The 12,581-nt window shown below is 40.9% G+C and overlaps 1 protein-coding gene across 1 annotated transcript in view; it reads right to left on the reverse strand.

Moving 5' to 3' along the window:
* Nucleotides 1-3,377: 3,377 nt before the first annotated feature.
* Nucleotides 3,378-12,581, reverse strand: part of LOC129829872 (nucleolar protein 4-like) — a 55,021-nt gene continuing 45,817 nt past the window's right edge. The window contains exons 9-11 of the mRNA XM_055891859.1: nucleotides 11,195-11,314; nucleotides 10,357-10,567; nucleotides 3,378-9,849 (exon numbers count right to left, since the gene is read on the reverse strand). Of these exons, the coding sequence (XP_055747834.1) occupies nucleotides 9,629-9,849; nucleotides 10,357-10,567; nucleotides 11,195-11,314 (552 nt within the window). The 3' untranslated portion in view covers nucleotides 3,378-9,628. The remainder of the gene's footprint in view (nucleotides 9,850-10,356; nucleotides 10,568-11,194; nucleotides 11,315-12,581) is intronic.

Below are 12,581 nucleotides of genomic sequence, written 5' to 3' on the forward strand. Positions count from 1 at the left end.
CGAAGCTAGGGTTAGAGTTAGGGTTGAGATTAGTGTTAGGTTGAACTGGGATGTAGACATAAAGCTAGGGTTAGACTTAGACTTGAGGTTAGTGTTAGGGTTGAACTGGGATGTGGAGACGAAGCTAGGGTTAGAGTTAGGGTTGAGATTAGTGTTAGGTTGAACTGGGATGTAGACATGAAGCTAGGGTTAGACTTAGACTTGAGGTTAGTGTTAGGGTTGAACTGTGATGTGGAGACGAAGCTAGGGTTAGAGTTAGGGTTGAGGTTAGTGTTAGGATGGAACTGGGATGTGGACATGAAGCTAGGGTAGGGGTTAGGGTTAGGTTTAAGGCTAAAGCTAAGGTCAAGGTCAGGATGTTCTCCCCTTTAACCCTTTAAACAGAATAAACCAGTAACCTATAAGTATTATGAGTGGGAAAGAACACATTGTTTGTATCACTGTCTCAGTTGGTTTGTGGCTAGGGCCACCAATCTCTGAACGCAGGGAGAATGTGTACACACTGGGATCATGTATTGAGTATTTGCACGCGTCCCAATGTGAAATTTCAACATAAACACAGAGATCCCGGAAGTGATTGATGATTGACAAGCTCAGTTACGTCTTTACACAACAACAACAGAGGGCTCCTGGCAGTAAACTACCACTCAGGTCACCTCCACATGTTTCTGGGAAACTCAGAAGCATAAAGTGATAAAGAATAAACTCTGGAGAATAAGTTGTGTAATACAAATAGTAAGTTAGTGTTATAACGCTATAATAATATGTTTCTAAGAATATGTTTCTAAGAATATGTTTCTAAGAATATGTTTCTAAGAATACTGTTATGATTCAGTTATAACGCAACCCCAATCAACATCAGAGGTCTGATAAATTGCTGCATGTGAAAAATGGTAGAGGGAAATCCAGCCCATGCTTCTGGTACCTTCTCGGCAGGTCAAGACAGGACTAAGTTCTCCCTCCAACTGGATGCTTGGTCCATTTCCGTGCCCTGATTGTGAAATTGCTTTTGCTTTTTGATCCTAGCCAGACATGTAACTGTAGGCAGCCAGAAACATGTAACCTATTCGTTCAAAACCTCTACTCAGTCGCCATTAAATGTAAATATAATTGTCCCTAGAATTTCTGAGCAAACAGCTGGAGGCAGGGCTTTCTCCTATAGAGCTCAATTTGAATGGAATGGTCTGCCTACCCATGTGAGATGCAGACTCGGTCTCAACCTTTAAGTCTTTACTGAAGACTCATCTCTTCAGTGGGTCATATGATTGAGTGTAGTCTGGCCCAGGAGTGTGAAGGTGAACGGAAAGGCTCTGGAGCAACGAACCGCCCTTGCTGTCTCTGCCTGGCCGGTTCCCCTCTCTCCACTGGGATTCTCTGCCTCTAACCCTATTACAGGGGCTGAGTCACTGGCTTACTGGTGCTCTTCCATGCCGTCCCTAGGAGGGGTGCGTCACTTGAGTGGGTTGAGTCACTGACGTGATCTTCCTGTCTGGGTTGGCGCCCCCCCTTGGGTTGTGCCGTGGCGGAGACTGACTGTTTGGCCCTGTCTGGCCACAGTGTCTCCTGACCCCTCCTGTCTCAGCCTCCAGTATTTATGCTGCAGTAGTTTATGTGTCGGGGGGCTAGGGTCAGTCTGTTATATCTGGAGTACTTCTCCTGTCTTATCCGGTGTACTGTGTGAATTTAAGTATGCTCTCTCTAATTCTCTCTCTCTCTCTTTCTTTCTCTCTCTCGGAGGACCTGAGCCCTAGGACCATGCCTCAGGACTACCTGGCATGATGACTTCTTGCTGTCCCCAGTCCACCTGGCCGTGCTGCTGCTCCAGTTTCAACTGTTCTGCCTGCAGCTATGGAACGCTGACCTGTTCACCGGACGTGCTACCTGTCCCAGACCTGCTGTTTTCAACTCTCTAGAGACAGCAGGAGCGGTTGAGATACTCTTAATGATCGGCTATGAAAAGCCAACTGACATTTACTCCTGAGGTGCTGACTTGTTGCACTCTCGACAACTACTGTGATTACTATTATTTGACCATGCTGGTCATTTATGAACATTTGAACATCTTGGCCATGTTCTGTTATAATCTCCACCCGGCACAGCCAGAAGAGGACTGGCCACCCCTCATAGCCTGGTTCCTCTCTAGGTTTCTTCCTAGGTTTTGGCCTTTCTAGGGAGTTTTTCCTAGCCACCGTGCTTCTACACCTGCATTGCTTGCTGTTTGGGGTTTTAGGCTGGGTTTCTGTACAGCACTTTGAGATATCAGCTGATGTAAGAAGGGCTATATAAATACATTTGATTTGATTTGAAATACTTATTTTATTAGGCCATTGCTCAGGACCCCATTTGAACTGAAGAGGCCTGTGAAATGAAGTAATTTTCTAATTTAAATGAAGGATTGCATTTTAGGGAAATAGTATTGACATAATTTCTTCACATGATGCAGAATACTCTCAGTTCTTTGGAATGGATACACCTGATAATAACTTTACACACACTAACTTAGTCAATTGCAAAGAGATTGTCCACTTGGACTGAGGTAATTCACTCAAACACACAGGCTATTAGCAGATGCTGTATGTATGGGCACACTTAAAGCATCTGTGAAGCTCAAAACATCGCACAAATCTGCAGTCAGTGCTGTTACTGTCAATTGGCCATTGTTCTATGATGCACCCTCGTGGCTGTTATTGGTTTGCTGAAGTTTAAATGGACTGGACTTTCAGTCTCCCTGCTGCTGCATTCTGTCTCGTTGCTGAACTCCTGTGGACTTAGGCTGTCACTACGGTTCTTTGCATAGTGGTACACGGTCAGAAGACCTTCCCCAAAGCAGAGAGACATTTACTCTGTTCCCTCGTTCTCAGGTGTTGTTTGATGTTTTGCATCTTATGACATCATCATTCTACTGGCTTCCAGAGCTGGATGGACTGGAAATGCTGCATAATTATCTCTACACGACAGATTAATTAAGTATACACATTTTAAACGTATTTGAGGCCTTGGAAGGAGACAGTGAATAGTTATGTACTTCAACTAATTTTTTAAAAAGTGATTGGCAAGGCAAAGGTAAATGTGACAGAGTATGGACAAATCTTTATAACTGTGTTGGAGTCAGTGGATATAGGCACATTCAGGAGGTGCAGCAGCTCAGATAGTGACATCGAAAAGTAATATGTACAGCTGCATCCGTAACCTGGTCATTCTGTGGTTATTATATACAGTATCTATATAAAGAGAATGAAGGCCTCACCATGGCAACAGAGCACATCTATCCACAAGGTTACTCCATCTTTCCAACTCTATCTCTCCATATCTGTCTCTCCATCTCTCTCAAACATTGTCTGCACTACATTCCCAATCCAAGAAATTTAACAAAGTAGCCAAGTTTCAGTTTTATTCAGTTACTGACATCTCTGAAGAGAAGCTTGCAATTCTGCTGTTGGTAACCAACATTTTTTACCGTAGCGTTGACGTTACACTGAAAAAGCGCTATTTCAAAACAAGAACAAGTCCCTCATCATTAGTGATATGTAAGAGGCAGAGAATATCCTGCCTGGGCGGCTTTGCATGAAACAAACAGATGAAAATGTTTCTGCCTTTTCTTTTGTCTTTTTAGTCGCTTCACATATATTAATTCATATTTATACCTATAAACACTTTCAAAAAAATCGAAATATTCAGTCACATGTACTGGAAAAAGCTCCACTTTTAAATCACAATGATAAATGTACAAAACAATGATAAACGTTTCATATAAATGTTATGGTAACAGGTAGAGAGACTTTACTGTCATCAGTAAATATCATAATGAAACAAAAATAAACTCAGAGATTCAGCGTTTCCTGAGGTTCTTGTGTTTCCCCTTGAGGACCAGGAGAGGGGAATGGCTTTTACATCACATCACTGAGGAGCTGTTACGAGAGGTCAAAGTGTACCTTATAACAACCAGGGAATGTGATCACAATAGAATCATCATAGAATGAGTGGCTACCATTGCGTTTTAACTACTGTAATCCTCCTACCATTATATTATGTTGCTCAGTGATTGAGTTACATGCTAATGATCCTTTTGACTCCACCCGCCAGAAGCTTGTTAAAACACGGCTATTCAGAAGGGAAAAGGTGGCTGGGTTATCTGCAATCGTTCAATAGGAATCTGTGTATCATTATGCTACTGATAAATCTCAGACAGAGGTAGGCTATTCATGGTGCACTTTGAACTGGCATGACGCTCACTCTCACTCCTGAATCCCTAAAGAGTCTGATGCTATCAGCCATCACCAGATACCAACCCCAACCTGGTTGTCTTAGTCTAGCCTCACTTCGACCATGTGAATGTCATCTGACCACCTTTCAAAGCAGTCACATCTGCCTGCATTTGATATAATGCACTAAAGAAATGTCTGAGCAAATATAAACAGGAAGGGTAGGTGAGAAAATATCATGGACAAAAATGTAAAGTATTTGGAAAAATCTGTACATGTAAACATCACACTTTCACTGAGTCCAAAAAAACAGAAAGAAAAAATACAAAGCTTCACATTGGTATACAGTACATTACAACCCCCTGCACAGAACTACAGTCTCTGGCCAATGCAAGAGAAGTAACAAGTAAAATAATATCAAGAACAATAGAAGTTTTACAGAGCACCACCAACTGTTAAAACAGGCAAGGGTTGAACTTGAAACCACATACATTTTCTGGAACCGTGCTGTACACCACAGAAAAATTATTTAGGTTTAAAATGTTTCTTTTACAACCTTTTGTACAGCTATACATATATCTGACCACATCAGCAATCCACAAGTTACTAGGGCTTTTACGCTACATTTTTATAAAACATCTATACATTAAATTGTCCTGCCAATGCAACGAGAAATCCACTGGAATAAAATATGTCTACAAATGGTTGCGTTTCATTGGTCACAGTAACTGCAGCACACACATGAAATGTAGCTTGTAGTCTTAAGACAAATTAAGAAGAGACCCTTTTCTGGACACACAAAGAAAAGTGATGCGTTAGTTAGAAACGTGAATTTAGATCAACCCGGCATCAATAACCTAATGTGTATCTGCATTGTGATATGTTGTTGTCTAACCTAGCTATCTTAAGATGAATGCACTAATTGTAAGTCGTTCTGGATAAGAGCGTTTGCTAAATGACTAAAATGTAAATTTAAGTGTAGATGGCAGTTTACTGATGACTGTTGGAGCTTATGGCTGGCCAAAAGTAAAATAGGGGCAAGGTGAAGGAGACATGGAAGACATTTGAGTGTATCAGGACAGAGCCCTACCCACTGAGCACAGATGTCAATTCAACGTCTATTCCACATTGGTTCAACGTAATTTCATTGAAATGACATGGAAACAACATTGATTCAGCCAGTGTGTCCCCCAGCGGGTACACTCTTAGAAAAAGGGTTCTAAAATGGTTCTTCGGCTGTCCCCATAGGAGAAACTTTTTTGATTCCAGGTAGAACTTTTTGGGGTTCCATGTAGAAACCTCTGGGGAAAAGGTTCTACATAGAACCCGGGTTCTACCCTGGAACCACAAATTATTCTTCAAAGGATTCTCGTACAGTATGTTCTAGATAGCTATACCTACACTCTTTGGAAAAAAGGTGCTATCAAGTTGATTAATCCAAATGAGTCTATTCAAATTTACTTTTTAAATGCATTCAAATGTGTACACACGGCTGAGCCCCCATGATTTTTCAAAATAACAGTTTCTAAAGCCTGACTAGTCTAGCTAAAATAAAATGTCTGAAGTCTGATGCGTGCAAAATACAATTCTCTTTTAAAACAGTCTTTTCTTGTGTTGCTAGTAAAAATTCAGATTGAAGTTATTTAGTTAAGACTGTGAGATTGGATGATTCTTGCATGAGCCTTGCCATGTACTTTAAAACCCAATATTGTGCATTTTAATAATGATTTCCACAATAAGTTATCCATAAGATGATCAGTTTAGTGGACAAAAATCATGTACATTTAAATCAATACAGACATCCAAACTAAAAAGTTAAACACACACTCAGATCAGCTCTCATCATAGACCACCATGATCAACCCATTGTCAGGCATGAGTATCTTAAATATGTAAATTCAATATGTGAATCAAGTATGATTGTTCTGTAACAATGTCCGGTTAGAAATATATACCATGTAATTTTATCCTGAGCTGTAAAGTGCTTCCAAACTTGCAATAGATTATACATTTGAAATATGATAAAGAAGTCAAATTTTGTCATGGATAGTGACCATAAATAAATTACAGATTATTTTGTGTATGTCATTTTAGACTGACCTGTTCTTGGAATGATCATCATCACAGCAATGTAGTAGATATGTGCTGCTGACATCATTTATTATTAATTACACTGAAATGTATTCCTCTCTTATATGAATTATCTGACAAATCTACAGTACATTCAGAAAGTATTCGTACTCTTTCCCTTTTTCCACATTTTGTTACGTTACAGCCTTATTCTAAAATTGATTAAATAAAACATGTTCCTCATCAGTCTACACATAACATTATATATAATGACAAAGCGAAAACAGGTATTTTGACATTTTAGCACATAAAAAAAAAATATATATTATTTACATAAGTATTCAGACCCTTTGCTATGAGACTAGAAATTGAGCTCAGGTGTATCCTGTTTCCATTGATCATCCTTGAGATGTTTCTACAACTTGATTGGAGTCAACCTGTGGTAAATTTAATTGATTGAACATGATTTGGAAAGGCACACACCTGTCTGTATAAGGTCCCACAATTGACAGTGCATGTCAGAGCAAAAACAAAGCCATGAGGTCAAAGGAATTGTCTGTAGAGCTCCGAGACAGGATTGTGTCGAGGCACAGATCTGGGGAAGGGTACCAACCTTTTTTTTACAGCATTGAAGGTCCCCAAGAACACAGTGGCCTCCATCATTCTTAAATGGAAGAAGTTTGAAACCACCAAGACTCTTCCTAGAGCTGGCCGCCCAGCCAAACTGAGCAATCGGGGGAGAAAGGCCTTGGTCAGGTAGGTGACCAAGAACTCGATGGTCACTCTGACAGAGCTCCAGAGTTCCTCTGTGGAGATGGGAGAACCTTCCAGAAGGAAATCCATCTCTGCAACACTCCACCAATCAAGCCTTTATGGTAACCACTCCTCAATAAAAGGCACATGACAGCCCACTTGGAGTTTGCCAAAAGGCACCTAAAGGACTCTGACCATTGGAAACAAGATTCTCTGGTCTGATGAAACCTAGATTTAACTCTTTGGCCTGTATCCCAAGCGTCACATCTGGATGAAACCTGGCACAATCCCTCCGGTGAAGCATGGTAGTGGCAGCCTCATGCTGTGGAGATGTTTTTCAGCGGCAGGGACTGGGAGACTAGTCAGGATCGAAGGAAATATAAACAGAGAAAAATACAGAGAGATCCTTGATGAAAACCCGCTCCAGAACGCTCAGGACCTCAGACTGGGGCGACGTTTCACCTTCCAACAGGACAACGACCTTCAGCACACAGCCAAGACAACACAGGAGTGGCTTCGAGACAAGTCTCTGAATGTCCTTGATTGGCCAGAGCCCGGACTTGAACCCGATTGAACATCTCTGGAGAGACCTGAAAAAAGCTGTGCAACAACGCTCCCCATCCAACCTAACAGAGCTTGAGAGGATCTGCAGAGAAGAATGGGAGAAACTACCCAAATATAGGTGTGCCAAGCTTGTAGCGTCATACCCAAGAAGACTTGAGGCTGTAATCGCTGCCAAAGGTGTTTCAACAAAGTACTGAGTAAAGGGTCTGAATACTTATGTAAATGTATATTTCAGTTTTTAATATGTAATAAATTAAATGTTTTTTACTTAGCCATTATGAGGTATTGAGTGTAGATTGAGGGGGGGAAACGATGTAATCAATTTTAGAATAAGGCTGTAACGCAACAAAATGTGGAAAAGTCAAGGGGTCCGAATACTTTCCTAATGCACTGTTTAAGGTGCTGACCAGGTTGACTACTTAAAATAATATTTTGTCTTTGTTTGGAATGTTTAAGTGTTCCCGAGAATTTTTTTTTACTAAAGAGCTTTGAAAGGGCAACTCCACTTCACTTACACAACAAACAGAAATAATGCCAACGTTTACCAACAATAAAACGACCACTTAGGACAGAGTGCTCAAATGACTGGCCTGTCAAAGTATGTTGATAGAGGATGTTACGGCTACAGTACTCTGTGCTGCTCTCACATACAGTACACACACCATAGCAAGGAACTGTTGAGTAAACTGTGATGCCATCACACATGATCAAGATTGTCTTTTGCTTCTTTTTTAAACAGTGTGTTTTATGTCATAATTTCTGCTAATGAGAAATGCAAAGACCGGTAAGAAAAAGGAGTTGAGGTGGAGAGATTATGGTGGGATTTTGAGGGAAATCGTTTTCTATAGCAGACCAACAGCCGTTACAAGGAGCACAATGCATTCACCATACATTTCCATGAGACGAACATGTGACGTTCATGAGACAAAGTTTATGACACAACCATATGCTGTTCATATCTGACTGACTTAAACCAACACAACCTGTTAGTCTCTGAAATAATCTCAAATGATTTAACAAAGGTTATTTGACCTCAAGTCTACTATCATTGTATATCAGGTCCTCTGTCCTATTCACATCTGTCTGATTGGTGCCAGTCAATGAAAGGCCTCAGTTATGAGGTTCCAGATAAAGAAGAGCATCTTTCAGAACAGACAACAATGAAGCTACAGTGCTGCCATGAGACATACCTTCTTTTAACACAGCATTCCTGATTGACAAATTACGTTACTGCTCCCAGCGGAGCCTTAAAAAATATTATGGGATGTTTGTGGTAAATCTGCTATCTCTGGGGAATGTTTTACATGTTAGCTCATCATGCTGAGACTAAAAGCATGAGGAGGAGGTAGAGGTACGCTAAGAAGACCTCCCTTTGCACAAAGTCCCACAAAAAGACTGAGTATGTGGAAATTGGCTTGCATTTACTGATTATCTTCCATGTTACACCCTGTTACACACTTTTCCCAGAAGCATTAACCTTTTGCCTGCAATCCAAAGCCTGTAGGTTTGGACACATTACAGTACTTTACCCTACAGGTGTAACATCCCCCTTTTCTATGATCACACTTTGCATACCTAAACCTTCAAACTTTAAAAACTACTGTTGAGGTTAACAGAGCAGTGGCATAATGCCAAATCTGAAGCAGCAATTCATGTTTGACAAATACCTCCTCAGTTTAGAAAGAAAATCCGTGGAAGGAGGTGACTTGGCGGTGTTTCTGGGGGTATAAATTAAGTGGGTGAGGAGTAGGTTTGTTATGGGAATGTAAAAGCTAACTGGGCACTAAGATTAGTGTGAATGTATGGATTTTATATTTCTGAAAATTGTTTGTGTTCCTGTGACCATATATCTACTATCTACATGGCCCAATTGCGCGATGTAGTTTGACTCCTAGTTTTTACTTTGACACTTTACTCAGTTAAACTCTTAAGTGTCTGTCTGTCTGAATGTGTTTGACTGAGGGTGATAGTACAGACAGACAGCCTGGGGAGACGGGTCTTGGCACGGCATAGTTCGTCCGGTCTGGCCTGGTTATGGTTCAGTTCTGCTGCAGGATCAGGTTCTCCAGCTCGTCTGCAGATCGGAGCAGGAAGGCAGCAGACTCTCGGTACCCGGCGATGAGCTGCCTCACCGCTGTGACCTCAGGGGGGCTGAGCTGAGCCGAGGCACCTCCCCCACCTCCACCCTGACCACTGTGACTGTTAGAACTGGAGGAAGAGGATGTGGGAGCCACAGACTTCATACTGAGATCAGTGGGACCTGGAGAGAGAAATGGTAGTGTACTTTAAGTGTGATAACCCCATACAGTAAAGAAAGCACAAGATTACTGGGTCACAATTTATTAGATTAGTCCATCTGTAGATGCTCATACTGTCAACAAACTAGCTGTTGCTAATCAACTGCTTCCTAAGGTTAGGGTTAGGGTAAGGTTGAGAAAAACATTAGGGTAAGGGTTAAAGTTAGAGTTAGGGCTAGGGTTAGGGTAAGGGTTAAGTTTAGGGTTAGCATAAGGGTTAAGGTTAGGCTAGTAGATAGTTCGTTAAAAAATGACTGATAGTCTGTAGATACCCTGTTGAGCATCTTCAGATGGACTATCCAAATAAAGTGTTACCGATTATTTATATACAGAAGGCCTATATAAAATGTTACATTATTGATATACAATATAGGCAATCAATAATCACACTAATATAGATAGAGGTACATACAGTACAAAAACACATTCTAACTGAATCTCAGTCTAGGACTTAGGTAGAAGCTAATTACCATTGGTCTGTGTGGTGGTGGCACCAGTGGTCGGCAGGTTGTTGCTCATTGCTCCGTAACTGCGGAAGCTGTAGTTGAGGCCCCTGTTGGTGCCGTTGGTGTATGCTGGGTCCTGGGACTGGGAGTAGGCTGAGGCAGCCAGGGAGAAGCCTGAGGGGGCAACTGAGGCTGGGTCCCTGGAGCCGTTCTTATCAGCAGTAGCAGGTTCCTCCTACAGGAGTAGCTACAATAGTTATTACACTGTACTTATTGGAAAAAATCACATAGTAATAAGAACATGTAAATTTTTTGCAAGATATACAGTATTTGAATCTACTGTAGCTACATACTGTATGTACATACTGGTAATGATGTTACCGACAGAAGAACATGGACTTCATTTACTGTCATGGATAAACAAACACACAAATGAAAACACTCCAAAATAACATTAATTAACAAATACACACATGCTGTGAACACACAAATACTGTAACGGCTGTTGGAAGGAGAGGACCAAGGTGCAGCGTTGTACGTGTCCATATTTATTAAATGAACACTGAAATAACAAAAATAACAAAGAGAACAACTGAAACAGTTCTGAAAGGTGCAAACACAAAACAGGAAACAACTACCCACAAAACACAGGTGGGATGAGGCTACCTAAGTATGATTCTCAATCAGAGACAACGATAGACAGCTGCCTCTGATTGAGAACCACACTTGGCCAAACACATAGAAATATAAAACATAGAACAAAAACATAGAATGCCCACCTCAACTCACGCCCTGACCAAACCAAAATAGAGACATAACAAAGGAACTAAGGTCAGGCCGTGACAAATACATGTACACTCACAGGGCCTTGATAGACATCTAGTCGCATCCTCTTGGCAGCGTTGCGTGTCTCACTTTCACAAGCAGCAGCGAGAATGTTCTCAGCCATGGCAGAGGTGAGGTGTGGGGGTGTGGGCCGTGTCTGACAGCACAGACAATAGTGTTAAGGGTGTGCAGTATAATATTCATGTGTGAGTGAATTTAGTGTATATTTATGCATGTTCATGAAACTTGAAATTGTACATTGGCAGATACAAAATGATAGCTTTCTACAAATCCTGGCCATCCCAGTCTCTACAAACAATCAACCCCCTTCAAATGAAATTCCAAGTTCAAAAACACTGGGAAACTGTGGCACTCCAAAATGTTTCTAAATTAGAGAATCAAGAGCATCTTAGAGTTACAGTTGATGCACAGTCTCTAGTAGAACTTTCGGACAGTGAGAGGGTGTGGGAAGTATTTACAGGTTGCAGTGTTGTTACATTGAACCAGTGGTGACACGTCATTCTGTTTTGAGCACCACATTTTTAGCTACAAAAAACTAAAACAAACTGAAAATATATATACACGTATTAATGCCAAAATAACATGCAAAACAGGCAAACCCAACCCCCCAAAAAACTATAATATATATAATTTGGGGGGTGGGTTTGGGGGGTGGGCTTGCATGTTATTTTGGCATTAATACGTGTCACATATCACTTTGCAAACAATGTAAAAAAAAAAAAAAAATCTAAATCATTAAGTTAATAAAGCTGCATACAAACATGGTCTCTTTTTTGCTTTCTTGAGTAAGCAGCTCCAAAATGCAGGTGTTTCAGCCTAGCTCAATGCTTTCTGTGGTGGTGGGACAGCCAGGGGAAAATACGGAGCGTAGGGGTTGGTAATGTTCTCTAGTTGCGCCGTGACTGGCTCAGTGTTCTGTCATTCTTTGGGACTCTACGTCACAGCAAAATCTAAGGGTAGAGCTCCAAAATTCAAGCCCATTGGGTGCTGCCATATAGTTACATTAGAAGTGCCCATCTAAGAAGTCTCAAGGTTATTGGCCACAGATAAAATGACGTCAAATCACGTTATATCTACAGTAGCTTTGATTGGACATACTTTCTAAATGATATTACGATCAAGATCATACTTATGATCAACATCATACTTTCTAAATCTTAGCTAGCAGTCATCATCATGAATTAAGTCAACAATCTACTGGCAAATCCTTTTAGTCCTTGTTATATGAAGAGAAATAATTAAGAGAAATTATAGATAAAACGTATCGTGCTCATCGACCATTGAACATAAACATTACACAACAAGTTGGAAATCGCAAATTCAACAATGAGTGGTTCGGAGGTAATCAGTGGCTAACTGCAAGCATTGCAAAGCAATCACTAGCCTGCTATTCAGTGGAGTGG

Source organism: Salvelinus fontinalis, chromosome 31 (genome assembly GCF_029448725.1).
Source record: "Salvelinus fontinalis isolate EN_2023a chromosome 31, ASM2944872v1, whole genome shotgun sequence".
In the NCBI taxonomy this organism is placed as follows: Eukaryota; Metazoa; Chordata; class Actinopteri; order Salmoniformes; family Salmonidae; genus Salvelinus; species Salvelinus fontinalis.